General features: G+C 22.9%; 1 protein-coding gene across 1 annotated transcript in view; it reads right to left on the bottom strand.

Moving 5' to 3' along the window:
- Positions 1-22,766, bottom strand: part of LOC129611348 (hybrid signal transduction histidine kinase A-like) — a 60,815-nt gene that overhangs the window by 13,562 nt on the left and 24,487 nt on the right. The window contains exon 3 of the mRNA XM_055524443.1: positions 6,996-7,317. Within this exon, the coding sequence (XP_055380418.1) occupies positions 6,996-7,317 (322 nt within the window). The remainder of the gene's footprint in view (positions 1-6,995; positions 7,318-22,766) is intronic.

The raw sequence follows: 22,766 nt of genomic DNA, 5'->3' as shown, positions 1-22,766 counted from the left end.
ATAAAACTGGTCCTGCAGACAAACTATTACCTCTGCGCTAACTTGGTTTTTCCGTACAGGAATTAAATACTTTCCATAAGGAAATTGGTATTTCGTGTTAAATTGAAAAGTCTTGTTCGTTTAAGTCTTTCTGTCATAACGCCATTATCTAGCAGCTGAGCTACTTCCATATTTACATGCTTGCAAATAGGAATATGTTTTTAAAAATTTATATTTAATATTTAAAAATTTAGTATTTCCATGATTCTGAACTACCAAAAAATTCGATTATGAGAAGATTTTATTGTAGAATCAGTCAAATTTTGAAAAATCAGTCGATTTTTGAATTTTTGAACCACAAAGTCTTTGAAAAACCAAATTGTTCTATATTATAAAATATAGTAAATTATGCAAATATTTTTCCATAAATCAAATTTATTTTGACAAATCTTTGTACAACATTAATGTATTACCATCTTGTACCTAAATAACCAACTGAAAATTATAATAAATATTACTATTCTCAAGTATGTAAGCATTTCGAATATCACATATTGTAAAAATTTTAATTAAAATTATATTTTATATACAATTTTAATAAAATAATGAATTTTAATCAAAAATTCCGTCGGTTTCTTATATAGCTTTCAAATGTTATATGAAAATTATATATTGAAAATCGATTATCCTTTTAATATTAATATAGGATTAGTAAGATACATCTTTCATTCCTTACAAAATTTATAACGATAATATGTTTTATTCAAAAACTAAATATATTTAAGGGATTGTTAACTTGAAGGAGGAGAAAACAGATATAATTTCGCTTTTATTTCTTGTTTTACTCTTGATTTTCATTATACAATTAAAATGAAATCAGAGTACACTGATGTGGTATACCACATATGGTAAATGATTTTTTTTCTATTTTTTTTTACTATTTTTTGTATTTCAATTGAAAAATTATTTCATTTTATATTTGAGAAAATTTTTATTTTATTCAGTTTAGTATTATCCTGTATTGTGCGAGAATAATCTTATTTTTTGTAAAAATATTTTGTTTTTTTTTTTTTTTTTTGAAAATTAATTAATTTCATATTATTTAATAAAATATTTATCCGCAATAATCTATATAGAATTGATTGAATTAATTATTGAGACTGTCTTAATAACTTTTTAAAAATTCAATAAAATATTACGATTTATATCAGGACTTCTTAAACTGTGGGTCGCGACCCCCAGGAGACTACTGAAAACGGGTCAAAAAATTGTTACAAAAGTATATTTTTTCTATTGAATAAATATATATATATAGTTTTATGTCATTCTATTTATTGTGTTTTATTACGACCGATATCCCATCAACGTTTCCAATTATATTTATATGAAATGAATGGGTACGTATTCTTTAATCCTTATTTTATTTACATTGTAAAATAGTGCGATATTACATCTACATCTACGGTTAATATATATTTCATTATATGGAGGAGGGGGTCGTTTAAAATTTCCTAAGCTTGAAGGGGATCGCTATATAAAAAAGTATAAGAAGCCCTGATTTATATTATATTCAGTTCTAAGAAAATAAATGAAGAATATTATTATGTAGTAAAAAATCTTATGAAGGTTTGTTATTCATGGCATAGAAAAATTTGGAAAATTCGACACATACCAAAATGCTGCAAATTTTCTTCTTAAACAAACGATATAGAGAGTTTTCTTACGAATTGGTGTAAAATTTATAGTTGTATATTTAATTGCTGTAATACGCATAGTTATAACAATCTTTTGAAAATAACTATGTATTCGCCTGGAATTTGTATAAAACAAATTTATTAAAAAAAAATTTTAATTTTAAAATTTTTAAGTTCTTTAATTAATATGGAAAAATTATTTTCAATTTCTTGTACGAAACTGTATTTTCTAAGTTAGTCTTTTGTGTTATAACTATAAGTAAAACTTATATAATTTTATTTTCAAAATTTATATATATTTTAATGTAATGAAGACCACAGAATTTTAATTACAAGTTAAAAAGTACAAAAACATCTCTTATATGTATAAAAAATATTTATACGAGTATTAAAGATTTATATATTAAGGATATCTACTAAGGAACTAAATATTGTTCAAAAATTCTCTTATCACATTAAAATATTGTTAGAGTTAAAAAAAATCAATGAATAACTTTTTAAAATATTTTTATACTTTGTTGACATTTTGTATAATGGTTTTAGAATTTTATTTTAAAATCAATTTTGGCAAAAATAACAAATGTCTTTAAACAATCTTTCAATATTAGAATTTTCATGCTGGTTTCTTATACTTTTTGCCACATAATATTGGCTTGACATAATAATGAATATTTATTTGACATGAAAATAAACTTTATTATTATTATTTGTACGTGGTTAATTACCTTTTAACAGTTATCCTCCTCTTATAAGATAACTTATAAAATAATAATAACAAGGATTAAAATGATTGTGTAAAATGTATATATGTTCATATAATGCAGGAGTACGTCGCAAATACGTATATGTACATGAATACCGAGCAAATATTAAAAAGTTGTTTTAATTTTTGCGTTGTTTTTATTTTATTTGTTTTCGTTCAGTTGTCCTTTAACATCAATTATATGGTAACTAGCTATACGGAATGTTTGTGTCTAAGTAGTTTTTATTAAATAAATTTTACTCAAGAGTTTTTTTTTTCTGTGTATACATAATGTGTTCTTGTACTATATACACATGTACGTATATATAATGATTATTGTCTGCAAAAATTTTAAGAAGTAAGAGTTTTGATTACATAAAACAAACAAAAATAAGTATACTAAGTGTAGAACAAAAAAAAAAAAAAACATGAGTCCTTTTCATCAAATGGATTATTTCCGGTATTATAATCTGAAGAGGTCAAAATAAACTTAACCTTAAAATAGACAAAAAAAAAGCAAATTCATCCTTAAAGAATATTTTTTTTGTTTTTGTGCAAAATAACTGTGTCTGTCTGAAATTCAACTTTAATGTTATTTTTCTATTTTGGTCTTTTTTTTTTTTTAATGCGTATATAGCATAACAGACTTTGTACACATTGCCGCAGAAATACCATTGTAGATTTTCTAGGCAACGAAAACGATTTGTAGGAAAAAAAAAAATTTAGATGACTCAAATAAGAAAGGAAAATTTTTCTAACTACAACGTTTATGTGTCTGTTGCTTCTAGTTTGTGTTGTGCATGAAGTTCTTTGTTTCACAAAAAAAAAATGTATATAATTTGGCGCAAAAGTATATTTAAAATATTTTTCTCAGTAATTTTATTTTTTTATCCTCTTAAAACTTTTATTTTTTGTCCTTTAACAAATAATTATTATTTTAGTTGAATACCTATATATATATATAGTGACTATGTGTGTATGTATTTAGAGTAATGAAGTTTACAGACAATGTTTGTTCATTATTTTATTGTACATATAATCTTCATTTCTGGTTGAAATATTAAAGAAAAAAAAATTTGTTATTAAGTCTATATTCGGATTTTATTTTTTTCTTTGTGTTAAATTTACACTTTCATGTTATTTCATTAAGATTTTGTTCTAAAAATCTGCAGTACCAATTTGTCTGTCCTGCAAACTGGCTAAATAATATGTTTAAAAGGAGACTTTTAATATTTAAGTATTTCATTTCTATAACTATGGAAGAATGTTTCGGACCATTAATATTACCAAAAAAAAAAATTATTAACAATAAATAAACATAGAAGGTTGTCATTTTTTATGGTACAGCAATCCCTCCTATAACGTAATTTTTGTTACCGAAAAATTTTTACGTTAAGTGAAATTACATTATAGGAGGTCCAACTAAACTAATATGACTAATATGTATGTATGTACTTGATATTTGCCTAAACTAGTAAGTTGTCTGATGGTAAAGAAAGAAATTTAAATGAAAAAAAAAAATAGATTATTGCATATTAAATTATTTTAAAATTACGTAAAACGAGGTAAAAATTACATTAAGTGAAAATAGGTAGGAAAAATAAAATTTACATATATCGAAATTATATAGTAAGAGGTTACGTTATAGGAGGGATTGCTGTATCTCATTCATCGGGTGAGAAAAAAATGAACGAATTATGTTTTTGCAATATAATTTTAAAGAGAAAATATTTTTTCCGTTTGACCTCTCTCTTTTTGATTTCTTATTGCGTATTTTCATTTTTCAAAGAGAGTATTGATTTGTATATTCTAATCTCATTCTCTTTATTTTTCTAAAATGAGTAATGACAAAGTTTATATATAATTATAATTAAAAAAAGAAAATTCTCATGAATTTCAAAAATAAGAGATGCAATTATGCGAATTGATGAGAATTCTGATTTGAAATTTCCCTAAAAGGATGAATGAAAAGGTAAAATTTTGTGTTTTAATTTGATTGAAAATCAATGACGAAGAATATTTTTATAAAAACGAAGGATAATAATTTTGATTAATTCTGCAATAGGAAATTAGACTAAATTTAAAACCAGCAAGTTCTTGAAACTTTCTATACATTATTTGAATTTTTGAAATTTTGAATTTTATTATTTTGGTTAGTATTTCAAAATTTGTAATGAAATTTCTTAAATTTAAATTTTAAATTTTAAAATTCCACTCGCGAGATATGAAAAGTATATTTATAGCCTAATTTTTCTAAAATCATTGAATTTAAATAATTTTCACAGATTTTACAGAAGAAATGAAGCAATTTTGTAGAATCAGAAATTCGAAAATTTTGCTGGTAAATAAAAAATTTAAGGCTTTTTTTTCCATGAGACCTAACTTTAGAAATGAAGTCCATAATTCGAAATACAAAGTTTTGCCGAAAAATATTTATAGATATGATTTTTATTCAGAATAATATTAGGTATATAGGAGTAAAGGGTAATTAAAGTAAAATTAAAACCTTCATATAGTTTTTTATTTTACTCCAAAATCTAAACGTTTAGATGCAAATAATTTTTATATATTCTAATAAATTCTAGTATTTTAATAGTTTAAAACTTTATGCTAGTTTTTGTTATGTAATTATGAATATAAGTATATGAAGGCACATAATTTCATATACATATAAAAATTGAAATTACTTATTTCAAAGGAATTAAAGGAATTTAATTTTTTATTCTATATTGTTTTTTCTCATTTTGGTAAACCGCACTAAAAAATAATTATATAGCGAGAAAAAAAGAAAAAAAAATTCTAAGTTTTTAATCGTTTTCAATGGATAACATTAAAAAAAAAAAAAAATAGAAAAAAGTCATTTTAAAAAAAAGTAATTTATTTTTAATGCAGGATTAAATAATTTTGCAATGCAAACGAATTAAATATAAAAGAAATTGAAAACAAAAACAATATTTTTAATTGGATTTAATTTTTAGTTGGTATTTTATAGTTATGTTTTCACACTATCTTTATAATCTTCTAATTTCAAAAGGGATAAGTATAAAGAATATTGGGTTTAGAAAGTTTGTTTGCAAAAATTTAAGGAATATCCGGTGCGCATATTCAAACCTAATGTTCAATATTAAAAATGTGAAATTTTATTCTAAATTACTTTATTCTAAATTACATTTTTATATAAAAGAGTAGTTGTTAATCCTAAAGACTTTTTTGGAAATGACTTAAAATTTTCGAAATTAGTTACGCCTTGAGTTTGGAATTGTAATAATACTGTAATGATACAGATTTCAGCCTAAATATTCAGTCAATTTAGCCAATTGCTGAGTTATCTATTGATACGGTATATTATTACAATTCCGATGTAACGGATGCTATATGGTTACCTAGAGTCATAAATGAGAAATCAATAAACCTGACTTAGATAAGTAAATTGAAGTTTAATAAATATATTCTGCATATTTCTTAGAATTTATTGGATTAAATATTTTTATCAAATTTTAGATTATCCTGACAAACGTTGTCATGTTTTTGTTAACACAATGAATGTGCAAATTTCTTATTTTGAGAAAAATGAATCCTCATTGTTTGCAGGCAGCACGTTTTTTTTTCAAAATTTTAAAAATTGTTAATTTGGAACGTGATTTGGAAAGACTTCTATGGTTTTGGTATAATAAGAAAAAGCAAATAATTTGGCATCCTTAACTCAAAACCTACAAAAAAGCACATTCATTGTTTTGGGGCGTACGAAATGATTATATGCAAATCAAAAAGTTTTTAAGTTACAAATGAGTTGAAAAATTCAGAATACGCTTAAAAGAGCGAACAAGTATGTTTACAAATAGTTTTTTAATAATTAAAGTTTTTTTGGAATGTAAAAGTCACAACGTTTATTAAAAAATGAATTTTTTGTTAATTTTTTTTTTTTTACAAATTTGAGTTTAAATAATTTGAAAGGATTTCGTTTGTGTTTTTTTATCTTTTCGTAATGAACCTGCAATTTGTATAGTATAATAAAATGAAAAGTCAAAATAATTTTCCACTTATTTTAAATTGCTACCATATACGAGTACATAATTATAGTAATTCACATCATTGCTTCATCTACACATGTATAGGGTATTTATGTATACATTTGTGAATCTGTATGTGCACATATTATTTTATTTTATGTATAGGCTTCTCCATCCTTAATTATGGTACTTAAAATAATTGTCGCATGTTCTTTCAATTAAAAAAAAAAAAATTTTTTTTTCCTTTAAATTTCTTGCTCATTTAACAATTGAAATTAAAATTTGTTTTTGTTTTTTTTTAAAGTTTTAGTTTTGGAAATTATATTTAAAGATTTTCTTGAGAAGGTTAAATTGTACATTGAAAACAATTAGAATTTTGTAAACTATAATAGGAAAATTACTTGTAGACTATTACTTAAACTCTATATATAATTTAAATAAAAGGAATACATTTTATATAACAAGGACTATATGCAGTAACCAGTTGGGTTTAACAATTTTAAAAATATTCAAAAATTTCCAATTTGGTAAATAAGTTTTACTATACGATAATTTTATATAAATTCTTACCTGAATTATAATTATTTCTATTTATTGTTGTTGTATCCTTACGAGATCTTCGATTTGTTCTTGGTTGTGTTCTAGAATCTTTTGGATCTGAATATCCTTCAATAAGTTTAACGTTTGTATATTGAGGTTGAGATAATTGTATTATATGAGATTTTTGTTGTTGCTGTTGAATATATTGTTGTTGTTGCTGTTGTTGTTGTTGATGATGATGTTGTTGTTGTTGCTGCTGCTGTATATGTTGCTGTTGATGATATTGTTGATGTTGTATTAAAGTAATTGGAGGATGTTTAAATGCTGGCACTGGCGGATCTAAAAATGATACCTGTAACAATAAAAATTAAGAAAAAAGGGATAATTAAAATTATAGTAAGAAATTTTTTTTTTGTAAATATTTTGTATACATATATATTTAACACTTTCACAGTTATGTTATTTGACAATTATATGTTATTTAAAACAAAAGAAGAAAAAGAAAAGGTGGAAATTTTTTTATTTTTGAGAAATAATTAAACAAAAAACAGAAATGTAATTAAAAAATGAATAAAATTAAAACTATTATAATAACCTTCAATTCAATTCCGTACACTTTTTTGTAAATGGAAGTGTAAATGAAATGAAAATGTCCTTGTATACGTTTTCCAATTAAAGATAATTTTTAATTTTGTAAAAAAAAACTTATTAAAAGTAGCTATACAGCTTATTTTTTTATGATTTTTTTTGAAATTTTAAATTTAGGGCCCTATTACACCAATTATTTTTTTTTTACGGTAGGTTTGTCACCTACCTATTAAACTCAATGACGTAAGAATCTGGTGTTCATGGTTATCTACAATATCGTGCACTAGCCCTATGCTCCTCCTAGGAGCAAAGTAGGAATAAAAAAATTAGTAGTGCCAAGAGTCAATATAGTATTGAGCTGTAATAATTAAAATAGTACTTACTTTTGTAAGAAGTTGAAAAATAAGAGCATAATCAAAAGTGGTTGGTGTAATAGAGCCCAGGACTAATATTTCATTTTAAATTCTACTCGTAATAAAAGTATGATACAAGGAATTTGTAATTCGTCATGATAATCTATATAATTATCTTATAGAGTTTTTGAGACAACAATACAAGGAGAAAATTTCTGAATAACAACTAGGAATAAATTTTCATATATATTTTTGTAAATAATTATATATGCATATATGCACAAATAAATTCTAACAAATTGAGAATTTTAAAAGAAAATTTAAAAAGCCTTAAAGCTCTCAACAATAAAATTAATAACAATTTATTAGTATTTATAAAATTGCTCCTAATTTATATAATTTAATGTTTGACTTTTACTTAAAAAATAAAAATATCTTCCTTAAAGAATTAATATTATATATATATATATATATATATATATATATATATATATATATATATATATATATATATATGTGTACATGTATATGTAAAGGTTTCTCTTAATATTAAAACTTCATTCTTTTTATATTTAATGGGAAAACATAAGCACCAAATTAAATTTAAACTTTTTCCAATTGACCATTGGAACCAAAATACAGGGTGAAAAATAAAACAAATAAATTGAAAATAAAGAAATAAAGGAAACAAAAGACAAAAAAAAATTTTTTTCATGAGGAAATAAATCAAATAAATTGATTCAATTTATTTCTGTTGGTGCGGTTCCGCACTCTTTATTTTTTGAATTTTTGTGTAAAATATTTCATTCTAAAAGCTATGTAGGTTCTTGTATTGGCTTTTCAACACAAAACAAAAGATATTTATATAAACATGTTTGTATGTAGGTATATACACATGAACGGCACAAAAAAGAAAAATAATTGAAATTAAGATGAAATTTTTCACGTTATTTGGGTACCTTTACATATATTGTTTAATATTAAATACAAAAACAAGTAAACACATATATAATCATATTGCTCCAAAAGTAACTCAAAAACACCATTTAATAATTGAATATTTGGGTATTTTTAGAGTTATTTGCGGGTAAATATTAAGTGAATTTTTATTATCAGTTTATGGCAACAACACCGAACAGATATGAGAACAAGAGCAGAACGAATTCTTTGAAGATTACCACATTTGCGACAATTACGACAATTGTGATAATTATGATACTTGCGATACTTCTAATAGATACAGCATTTACGACAATTGCGGCACTTACAACAATATTGGTACATTTACGATAAATATGATTATCACGACTAAAGTAAAAATCTATAAATCATGAAATTTATTTTAAAAAATAATCGTAATTTTGTGAAGCCGTTTTTTCTTAATTAATTTTCCTTATTAAATTTTTTGCTAATTAAATTTTTGGGGGTCAGCATAATTTTTTTAAGTTCAAAAACTAATTTTTTTTAATTTATTAAAAATTAATCAAAGAGGCTTAAACTTAAAAGTGTATTTCAATGTATTTGAACTCTTGAATTACTACAATGTATAAAATTTTCCCTCAATTATCATATGTATGTAAAGTTAAATTTATACTTTTTAAGAATTTTCTGAATTTAATTAAAAGAAAACATTTTTTTTTTATATTTGTTCATTCAATTCCGCAAAACATTCACGTGACACGGAAATAAGAATTTTACCTTCAGGATATACAAATAATGAAAAATTGTTTAAAATTTACATTAACATGAAAGCGTGTAAAAAATTTTTTTACATTTACATTTTTATAATTTCAAAATTATTCACATTTTAATAAAGATGCAGGTTTAAATGTTAAAATTTCAACCTGAAGAAAATTTTCTTATATTTTATCTGATATTAAGTTTTTTTTTTTTCAATTTTTAAGAAGATCTTAAATTCAAAAACGTATACATTATACTTATAACATCATCTTAATCATATTTTAACTTTGTTATACATATATAATAATGTTATACGTATACGTAGTTAATATTGAAATGAAAATGACAGTGAAACGTTATTAAAGAGAATTATGGTAGTTAAAAGAAAAAAAAGTTATCGACATTTGGACCATTAAATTTATTTATTTCATATTTTACACGATATTATAACTCTCTCTTTCTCTCTCTCTCTCTTTCTACTCTCTCTTTATATATATATAAATACATATTAAATATAAATTTAGTTGATAGAAGAATTTGATAAGTAAATGAATATTATGGCTGCAGAAATAAATGAAAGCCTCAAGGCTATACACAGTATATTAAGTATATAATATAGAAGATACTGTGGTTATACTTTATAGCATATATAGCATAGAATAATAATACTATATAATATTTACGTCAGCAATATAATGAAAAGATTGAGAGAAAGAAAAAAAGTGAGGAGAAGAGTTTAATATTATAGAGAAAAGAAAAAGTGTTTTTTCTATTTACACTTCGTTTAATTCTGTCGTCTCGTATTATAATATCACCAGGATACCGAATAATATTAAAAATAATGATAAAAATAAAATATGAAATAAAACGTTTAATATTGTAGCCTATAGAGGTATGTGTGTTTTTTTTTTTATTTAAAAACATTTATTTTTTACTTTAACTTAACTATAAAGCTCTTAAATATTTTTTTGTGTAATATTTTGAAGAGTTGTGATGTTTGTCACAACGATACGTTCACTTTTCGTTTTATACTATTATATGTTAAGTTTTTGGAGAGGTATAGCAAATAATAGCCAGATGTTTATGAATACATTTATTATTTAATAAAGAATACCATAGGATTCGTAAAAAAAATTCAACAAAGCTTTCAAATGTATTATTAAATTGTTTTGATAATATTGAGTTGACTGGCCCCCGACCATGGGGCTCACATGTTTGAAAAGAGTTAAAATTTAAAATAGTATGTTTTAACCGTGATATTTGTTCTTAATTATTGTCGTATTATTAATTAAATAGTTCGACACAGATAATGCGACAAATAGTTTTTGGGAGTATAAAAATAACTGCCACCCGACTTTGGGATTCATAATTTTAAATGAATTATGAATTTTGAAATAATAAAATTTTGTTGAATTGCTTCATTATTGTTACTTTATTTTTACTATTTAAATAATTTCGAGACAAACAATGATCAGAACAAAACGTCTAATATAGTAAATAATAGTAAATAATTTTTTTTTGTATTTTTAAAATATTTTTTTCCTTTAAAGTAAATAAATATGTTGTTTTTTTTTTTGTTTTTCAAATAATTAATTCAGTTGCAAGCGACAAAGCAAAATAAAAATAGCGAAAATTGTTGAAACAATTATTTGATCAGAATGACTTCAAGGCTTTCTATTAGAAATTTAGAACATAGCATATTACAATGAAACCGGCTTTGGTGCGGTTAAAAAACTCATACAATATTTGAATTAAAATTATTCTTTTTATAATGTTTTATAGCTCAAAAGTGTATTCTATTTCATTTTGGATTTTGAAGTTTTGAAATAAATAAACTTTTGTATTCATTTTATCCTATTTAGTTGGGTGAACAAATAAAGAAAAAAAAATGTTATTTCCTGATTTTCTATGTTTATAAATTTTTTTTTCTATGCTATGAAAAAAATATCATCACATTGTTTATACGAGTATGTTTATTTCCTCTTTTTCTAACACATTTATTTTTTTTCTCTCTCTCTATTTTAAAATAACCATCTTTTCTTTCAAAAGATAATTTCCCACTAATAAACTCTCAAAACAGGAAATGGAAAAAAATATAAAAATGTTAGTAAAAAAATAAAAACTTTTTTTTATTATTATTATTATTTTTTTTTTGTTATTTTGTAAAAATAAAAACGTTTTATGAAATGAATTTTACCTTATTTAAGCTTTAAATTATGCCTGAATCTACTTAAGAATTATATTTATATATTTTCTATCTAAGCATATAGTAGAAATATATAAAGGATTCTTTTGCAATATTAGTACTTTTATATTATATAATATCTACATGCAAAGTGTTTCGCATAAGGTGGTAAATAATTTAAAGCTTGATTCTTTGATCAATTTCCAGCAAACAATTGGATGGTTGGGGGGAGGGCCGAATTTTTTTCTATATAAATAAATGCTTATATTTTCGCAACCATGCGACATAAATTAACTATCGGGAGCTTGTTTTACAGGTGATTGATTGTTTTTTATTTTTGGTTTTACAATTAATTTGATTTGAGCCATAGTTTTAGAGCTATACAGCTTGTCAAAGTCAGAATTTTTGTTTTTGTTGAAATTTTTTTTACAAAATTCGAAATTTACCAGATTTCTGTTATTATTGTTTTTTTCTTGTTTTTTTTATTCGCTACGATGAGATCTAAAAGTTAACCCACATAACATTTTGCTCTATCTCTCATAGTTTTGCCCGTAAAACGTGTTAAATGTGCTCAAAAAGCATGCGAAAAATGCATTTTTCCCTGAAATTATTTGTCATGAATCATCCCTGAAATTATTTGCCACCTTATGCGAAACACACTGTATATATAATATGTAAAAAAGGATTTTTGAATATGTATATATAATATAATAAAAAAGGAGAAAAATAAAGCAGTTTCCTGCATTTACCTATACCTTTATATATATACAAAATAGTATATGAAAGCAACAAAAAATATGATGCTCTTAATCATTTTAGAGAGTTTTTTAGTTTTAAACGCAGTGGGAATGAGATAGAATAGACGGGGCATGGAAAATTTTCAAGATTGTTTTTTTCTTTTTTTCATATTTTATTTTATATTTAAAAAGTCTAGGTTTTTAAATAAAATGAGTTATAGAGTAATCTTTTTTTTCTTTCATAAAAAGTATATTTATTATAAAAAATCTAACTTTTAACTAAAATAAAAGAAAATCTTCTTATTTCTGCTACGTTACAGGTTCTTTGAAAAAATTTTTACTTAAAACATTACTTGAACTCAAGTGTATTTTAAGAGTTATAAGTTTTGAAACTAATTAAATGCCTAAAAGTTAAGGAAGGGACTCAAAATAAAAATCATTTTAATTAAATTGTAATGAGTGTAAAATATTAGTAAAAATAATTTGTCAGAAAGCCATATAAAATGTGATTATAATAGGCAGTAATAAAATTTTCATTATTGTAAGTTCGATGCTTTTGCTATAATTGCTATTTTGTGATTTTTAAATTTTTTCGATTGAAATATTATATTACTTCTGTTTGATTGGCGATCATGGCAGGAGAATGTGCCGCCCCGCAAACGATCATTGTAGGAGCTGCTGTGACGAGGAAAAATAGGAGCTTCGTGTCCGGCACTGACGAATTTTAAGCACAAGTTTTTTAAGCGGTCTACGAACTTAGCGAATGTACATAAATGTTAGTAACCTTGATTGTTTTCTAAGCAATTAATGCTGGATATAACGTAGGGGAAAGGGAGAGATCCAGCTGCACCAAAACAGGCCTAAATGGACTAAATGTACCTCTTGGGTGGCCGGGTCAACCTACGTTCCTACCTATTGCCTTTCTATACAACATTAATTTTTATTGTTGCTTTTATATTTAATATTTAAATAAATTAAGTCTTATATTGTAGTTTATGACACATAAAGGCTTCAATTTTGAAAACATATTATTCACTCTTACATCGTGTATTCTTAAGCCTACAAATGAAAATTCTAATCGTTTGTTAATTGATAAGAACAAAAAATAATTTGCATTAATAAAAAATGAAGTGAAAATGCTACCAAACTTTCCAATTTTTTTTTTCTTTTTGTGAATATTTTTTACTTTTTTTGCTTCCATTTTAACTTTAAATATAATGTCAAAATTATGCAAAATGTCAATGTGTTAAGAAAATTTTATTTTGTAAAAAAAAAAATTATTAGAAATATTGTTATATCAATGGTTGGCTAAATAAGCCTTAGAGGTCTGAGGGTTGAACGAAAGAAAAAAATGTATTTTTTAGAGTATACTCCAGAGGGTATAAAAATAACACGTTTTTCACATAATTATGAAATTGATTGAGGAAAATTTAATTATTTTAATTATGTTTCCTGTTGTTTTAATTATTTTTTTTATTTTTTTTATTTTTTTGAAAGAGTATATGTGTATTTTTAATTGAAACCATTTTCTTAAAGTTCTGAAGAAGTTATAAAGATAAAATACTTAATGTAGACGTATATTACGGCATGAAATTTGAAGAATTCTTGTGTGTATGTAGCACACTTTCAAAAATAATAAATTAATTTTATTTCTTTAAATAACAGAAAATGGAAGAAAATATTGAATTATTTTTTTTCCTTTTCTTGTAATAAAATTTTTTTATTAAATTTTTAATTGTTTAAAACTTTAAAATGAAATTTTAAAGAATTTCTTTCAGTATATTTTAATTCAGTTGGCTGTTAAAGTTCCGTGAATTTGGTATAATATTAAAATTTATATTGATTTATTTGATTAGAATACAAGAATATCAAAAATTTGTTAAAAGTTCATAAATTATTAGATAACATTTATGAAAATATTAATTAAAATTTTGAAATTTATGATACTATAGGAAAAAATTATGAAGTCTTTTAATTAATTATAGGGGTTGTTTTGAATTTTAACCGTAGAATTTTATTTATATTTCATATAAAATGTTATATTTCAAATGTATATAAATATAACATTATATAATAACAATTCAGTACATATTTTGTCTATATATGTAATAATAATTCAATTTGTTTTGTTCAGACATTTTAAAATTTATTAATTTAAATTTAAAATTAAATATCTGACAAATATAATTTTCAAAAGAAATTAACAAATGTTCGTGACACGACAACAATTTAGTGATATTATAATGGGAGAAAAAACGAGAAACAAAAAATCAGACATGCTACAAGGAGTACAGCGATGATGAGGTTCTACCAGGGCCGGTTCTAACTTATTCGACAGCTTATGCGGTTTCCAAAAATACTCGATTTCCCCACGCTTTTAAATTAATAAACAATATGCAATAAACATTACATACATTGCGCATACTGTTTTGCACTCTTGTTTTCCGGCGCTCATTGCATATATGGTAGATTAGGCGTCGGGCCCTACTGTACTTGTTTTTTTTTTATATTTAATTTCAAATAATTTGAAAAATTGAATATTTTTCCAAAATTTTATTCAACTGAACTGATAAAATTAATTAAAATACAACAACAGCAAAAATTACGGAATTAAATTTTAAATTTTCCTAAAATTTATTTACAATTTCTTTTAAACTCAATCGCTATATTTAAGTTTCTTCCCCATATATAGTACAATAAATAATTCAGAAATTGTAGATTAACTTTTTTCCAAATCCCAATCAAAAATTTTTATTGATTTAATTTTAGATAAAAATCGACAAAAATAAATTGAATATTTTTATATGAAATTTTACAAACGTTACGATCTCTTTTAATAAATTTTTTAAACGCTATTCGTCTCTACAATATGCAATTTTTATTATTCTTTAAAATATTATTGAAAAGGAATACCGAAAAAATGAAATTAAGGATACCGAAATTCTTCATATTTTTTTTTTTATATGCCTTATGAAAAATTAAAAAATGAAAAATATTTTTACTAAAAATTTATGGTATAGCTACGTATTGTATAAGAGTATTTTTATTGTTTAATGGTCTGCATCATCAGTCTTAATTTTTTATATCCTTATATGACGAAGATTTTTTTTTTTACCTTTAAATATTTAAAGAATTTCGTATTTTTTTTTCAAATATGCTATTAGAGAATATTTTTTTCAACTATTATCTTTTAGTCTTTAAAAATATTTTTCTTTTTCCAAAATTTCATAAATTTTCATATAAAAATGAATTATGAAATGATTTACGTGGTGTGGTTTAAAAGTTTCAGGCAAGATTGCAGATTTTTATGTATAATTATATGCAGTGACACATGTAAGTTGTATAACACTAATAATAATTTTTTTTTGTAAACATTATACAAATAATTTAATTTGCAAGAATTTTTTGTAAAGTTTTTTTTCGAAAAAAAATTAAATGACAATTAGTATAAATAAGAAACGATCTTAATCAATAATTTTAATTTTGCACAAAACTTTCGTTAATGTATACAAATTGGATAAACATAATTAAAACAATGCTTTTCACTTTTAGTGATATGAACGACTCAGTTTCCTTACTTTAATATAACGCGTTGTTAAAAAATTTAAAAATTTGAAAATATTCTCATTGATATGTAAGCCGCTCATTAATCTTAACGGTGGTGCCATTTATTCTTGTAAAATATTTGCAGATTTGCAAATGACTATTAAAAAAGAGAATTAAATAGAGGCAACGGTTGAATCAATACTTTTAAAACATACTTTGTTACATAAAATATTGGGAGCACTTTCTATTGTATAGAAAAAAAAAAGAGATCTTTCAAATCAATTTTATTTTTCTCATTCTTTCATTTTAAATAAAATGAAAATTCTTTATTCTATTAAAATTTTATGTCTGTATTCAACTATTTATATAAATAAATGTATTACAGACAAATAAATAAAATTCATACAAACTTATATATGTACATATTGTTTTATATACATAAATATAAAAAGTACAATTTATTATAAAAACAATAATCCTCTTATATTCTTTATCTTTATCGCCAAGTAACAGGTACTTTACTATGAAAGTCTAAGTTTTTGTTTTTTTTTTTTGTTACGAGTATTTATAATAAAAATCTCGTCCTATGTTATTTCAAATTTTATTTTCAAAAAGTAAAATGAAGTACGAGTAAATAAATTTTACAAAAAAAAAAGCAAAACGTTCACCTTTTATTATATTTTTTGTATATTCACACAAACAGATGCACTACTACTTACTATCAACTTTACTTACACACAATAATAATCCTGATGAAAGTAAAAACAACAACCCAAAAAAAATTCTCTTTTCTATAAGAACAATCATCAATAAGCTTCGAAAATGAGAACAAAAAAAAAAAAATAAAATCGCCTCAAACCTCTAGAACAAAACTCTAACCATTTTGGGGAAAAAAAATTTTTTTTTTTCTTTCAACTCATTTTATTTTTAATAATAAAATCTGGTATAAAAAGCCGGGCTATAAGAGAAAAGCAAAAGAAAATATTTAAATTTTTTTTTTTTTGGAATTTCTCATGCTTTGTAAATTTTCAAGCATATTTTGATCAAAATTATACAAAAAATGTGGAATTATCAGTTTATTTGACTGTCTTTTGTTGTTAACATTTTAATATGAAGAACTTCTAATATAAAAAATTATTATATGCATACCATAAAACAGCGTTTCTCAAAATCCATGACAATGTGACCACAAAAATTAATAGATAACGATTTCGTGACTCGTTAAAAATGTTTTCTATGTACATACTAGTAAAAACAAAAAATTATGCAAGTACCTCATTCATCAATTAAGGATTGTTACTAAAATAGTTCCAAATTTTATTCGAATATTGTTATAAATGAATATTTTATTACAATACACAATTTACATACTGATAATATTAAGATTTTAAGTCTTAATGGCTTTTGCGTTGCTCATACTCCTTAACCAACTTATCTACCACCTACTCTTCCTTCTATCGAATTAGTTAAACTAAAAACTTTGTATTTGTAATTTTAATTTTTAATATCGCGCGACTTTTTCTATTCTTGATTCATATTTGGTTTCGCGATCTACTGTTTGAGAATTTCTGCTATAAAATAATTATTTTTCTTACCATACATGGGTTTCATAAAATTTTTTCTAATATTCTGTTTTTCTGAGAATTTTTTTTTTTTAAAATATAAATTATGAAATGTGCTTTTTTGCAAATCATTAGTTTTTATTTAATTTGTTTTGAAAAATATAAGAGCAATTCTCTGATATCTCTTTATTATTTCTCAATGTGGCCGTAAAAACAAAAAATCTGTATTGATTTTAACAGTTGGTCTTAAATAATAAGTGAATGTTCGGATTATTTGATTTAGTTTTTTTCATTTTTCTTTTTTATTCTATCTCCATTTACGCAGTAGGGTCAGTGTTTCTCAAGGTTTTTGTATAATAATGTATAGATTTTTAGTTTCACAATATTGTGATGCACACAAATTGAGATTAATAAAAACTTTGTTGCATGCTCACATTTTTAAAAAATAAATTAAAACTAATATGAGAGTTTGGTTTAGAAATTTGTGCATGGGATACAAGTAAAGTAGGAGAAAATTGTTAAAATGACTATTGGAAATGAATAACGTCTTAATATATATAGAAGGCATATTATGGCTGAAACAAAAAAATAATTTGAATAGCTTCATACCATAAATAGGAATTCGCAATATATTCTTGATATGTACCTTGATTTATCTTACTTAATTTCATTATACGTGGATTGAAATAAAACATTTCTTCACTGAATTAAGAAATTCCGATTTTTCAATTCGAAAGTTCGATGGTTAATATTAGTATATAACCCAAATGCTTATTATTTTTATTCTAAGTTTCGGATTTAATATTGAACTGAAAATATTTTTTGTCGACCTCTTTTTGGCAATGATAATAATAATATGAATTTAAATTAAATAAACAATGTGGTGAAGCACATTGCACTACAACTTTAAATTGTTTTATTTTGCGATTCCAGAAAATTTCGAATATTTCAATTGTACCTTTCATTTTATTCTCACAATATATTTAAGGTTGCTATAGTGTAAACTCAATAAGCATTTTATCTCTTATGAAATATTTATATTCATGATTATCAATTTATGTTGAATAAATTGTGGAAGAGGTCCTCTTTTTTCACAGATCCTTTAATATAGTCTTGTGCATTGAGACACAACTTTTACTAAATTATTCTCTTTTTCTATATATACGAGTATTAATTCATAAAATTTTTTTTCTATTTGTTCCTTGCCAATATTTTGATTATCCTTTAAAAGAATTAAATATATACGTTTTTGTTATTTACTTAACGCGGAAAATCAAAACTGATTCAAATTAGGGTGGAAAAAATATTTTTATAAAATTTATAATGGAGTGATGGGGAGGGAAGGGGGTTGGCGCTTTTTTTGTTATTTTAGTCTCGTTTTTTTGTGAGTTTATTGAAAGGAAAATTAATAATAAAAAAAAAAAATGAAATATGAAAATATTTTGAATTGGAATCCTTTAAAAAGACTGGATTTGCTTTTTTTTTTTATTTTTGTTTATTTCCACGGTTACGCATGATTTTTACGTGCATTTTAAGGTTTGATATAAAGCATAATGTTAAAGTTAAATTAGAGATTAAAATTAATAAAATATTTGAAAATAATTTTTGTTTTTAAATTCAAAGTGAATTTTTTTTTTGTAATAAAAGCGAATGAGTACCAAAAAGATTTTTTTTTCTTGCCTATTTTGAACTTGAAATTTTTTGCCCCTCTCCCTTAGTAAAGTAAAATTACCATGCATATAATAAATTTTCTTAATGTAAAGAAAATTATTTTGTAATATTGAAAATGTTAGTGTATAACTGTTATACGTTACATACGTATGTATGCAGTTTGGTATACCTTTAGATTTTAATGTAATCAGAGACTTCAAGCTCATTAACATCATTATTGTTTGTGATAATCAAAAAATCAAAAAAAAAAAAGAAACAAAATTAAATAAAATTTTATTAAAATTTTTGGAGTTGAAATAATATTACTGGGGAAGGGTTTTGATTTTGCAAGAGAGAGAGAAAGAGAGAATATTTATTACGAAATAAATTTTAATATACAAATAAATTGTATAAATTGATGAAAAATATAATAAAGTTGAATAAGTTAAATAAAGAAAATGAATTTTTAAATTAAGGAGCAACTTAAAGTCTTATTACAAAAATAATTTGCAATTTGCAAACATAAATATGATATTATGTGAGTTTATATAAGCCGATTTTAGAAATTTTAGACAAAATTGACTGAATGTTAATTAAATAAAATTCAAAGGAAAAATTTAAGAATATCAAAAAATAAGACCCAATAATTCTAAAATTTTAAAAATATTTTAAAGGTATTATAGAATTGATTTTCTGTATATATAACCATAATAATATTATGAATTTGATATAGATTGTATTAATTTTAATATTGGATTCCCAACTTGCTTAGATTGCCCTACCTACATAATAATCTTTTGTTTTTTTAAAATTGTGGGGCTTTCTTAACATTTTTATATAATATGTAAGAATATAAAATGAAATCACCATTATAATCTTTAAATATACTCACTTATAACTTTGATTTTAGAATTTGTAACACATTATACATTGGCAGCTCTTTTTATAGCATAATCGGATTGGCATATTATGTCAAATTTGGGCATATTATACACGAAATAGCTTAAATGATAATATTTCAACCTATTTTTAGATTCAGTATCTGTTAAGTGTAAATATGTCAAGTGCGGTGACTATTAGTACTATTTATATACTATTTTTTAAATTCTCATTATGAACTAAAGCTTACGAGGCATCTATGTTGAAAAACATTTATCCAAAATTTAATTAAATATAAATAAGTAATACTTTCTTCTATACCAAGGTAATTTATAATAATTATTACAAATTACAAATATAAAGAAATCTTATAGTTGTGTAACACATAGATTGATGTTTATATAGTCTATTATATATATATATTATTTATATCCTATAAATTTTGGTGAATAATACAAATTTTTTTTTTTTGATATTTTCATTAAAATTTTCAGTTTAAATTACTTAATGTTATGGAAACCATATACTGTATGAGTATACGAGTAATGAGTATGTCGTATATATGTATATACATTTACGATAAGGAAATTATTTTACAATATTACGGAGAAGGGGAGGGAATCTTTATTTAAAACAAAATTTATAGTAAAATTATTTGAATAAAAAGAATTTTTGCAAATTTTTTATTCAAAACAAAAAAAATTCTTTCGTCTTGTTTTCTTCTGCTCGAAATTTTCCATTTTTCAGGGGTTACAAAAAAAATTTTTTTTTTTTTTATTATTTTAATTTATGAAATATTTGTCTATGCAAAAATTGTTCATTCATTTGAAAATTATTTATTTATATATTGATGAAAATTTTATCTACATTTTCATATAATAAATACCTTTAAGCTAAAAATTTATATATAAAAGCTCATTCCTATATTGTATACTACATTATTTGGGGTACTATACGTGGTGAGGTACTCACTATATTAATTTGTATATAAGTGTTTCTATATAACAAATTATTTTATATAATAATTTAAGAGGATCATGATTTAGAAATAGAAACATTTCTTTCTTTACTAATTTTTATATTATTTATAAATAGAATATAAATTTATATACAAATGAAAGTAAAGTACATAAGCAAAATATATACAAATCGTTATAAAGTATATAAAAGTCTATATATATTATATGATCTGTTGAAAGTATGTATATTTAATTTATTATAATTAAATGCTTTGAGTTGAAAAAATACTTATGTCTATATTTATAATGTTCTTATATATCCTTACAAACCTAATAGCTATGTAGTATGAATTTTCATTATAAATAATAATTAGAAATTCTAATTTATTATTAAATTATCTATGAAATAATCTTTCAATTTCATGCAGAATTTTTTTTGATGAAATTTTATTTTTCACAATTTATTTTTGAATTTTGTAAATTAATTTTTTCTTTCACCAAAAAAAAATATTCCAGATAATGGAAAAATTTTTAAATAATAAAGTGGAATTATAATTTTTCGAATTTTCCAAATTTATCGCTATAATGTAAATGCATTTGAAAAGTGAGATTTATAGATTCGTATATAATTTATAATTAATGCATTGGAAGTTGATTTTTCAAAATTGATTTTTCATTTGAATTTTACGAAATTTAAATTTGAATTAATTAAAATATGAGATTTACAAATAATTTTTAAAATAGACGTAATAACTGCGAAATAATGAAAGAAAGTGTAGAAATGCGAAATAATAGAATGCGAAATTCGATATTTAATTATGATATCGAAGTCCATTACTGAAGTCTTAAACCTCCTATCAAAAATTTTAGGAAATTTACGAAATTATTTTGAAAATTTGATATTAGGCATTTTTTATATTTTAATTGCAAAAATATATTTTTAATTTTAATTTTAATAAAAGCTCATGATATTTTCAAATATGGGTTCACGTTAGTTTAATTATTTAATTGTAGTTTATTCAAAAGCATCATTGTTATAAGATTCTTAAAATGATGTTCGTTTAAATCCATGGTATTATTATGAATTTACCTTACCTTTTGTAAAACTTTGAAATAATCGTCTGAGATGTTGGCTGATATATACTTGTCTGTCCGTCAATGCATTATAACTCAAAAACTAATTGAGTTAAATTTACCAACTTTCCAAATATTTAATTTGTTATTGTATAAGCCAGTAATCGATTTGAATTAGATGTGATTGGGATTGTTGTACGAGAAGCTTTCATATTTAATATTGAAATTTCTCACACTAAATATATAATAGATGTAATATTTTATGCTTGGCACAAGTTGTTGAAATTTCATGACTCATATTATTCATAAATACTGTTACTGTTTTTCTAATAACATAATTACCATCTATATAAAAGAATTCCTTATAATTTTTCCTTAATTTCTATATTGATTTTACTTTATTTTCTATTGATTGTTTTTCGTATTTCAAATTCTACAAATTTAAATTTCATAAATACAAAAAAAATTTGTTTTACCCCAATATTTATTTATTGCTTCAATTTGTACATATTGAGGGGAAACCCCAATAATTGTATTAAAATCTCTTCTCTATGTTTATTCCATGTATATTGGTTTTCCAATATTTTA

Source organism: Condylostylus longicornis, unplaced genomic scaffold, assembly GCF_029603195.1.
Source record: "Condylostylus longicornis isolate FDR11 unplaced genomic scaffold, ASM2960319v2 ptg000049l, whole genome shotgun sequence".
NCBI classification, from domain to species: Eukaryota; Metazoa; Arthropoda; class Insecta; order Diptera; family Dolichopodidae; genus Condylostylus; species Condylostylus longicornis.
This window is presented reverse-complemented; position numbering and strand designations above follow the sequence as displayed.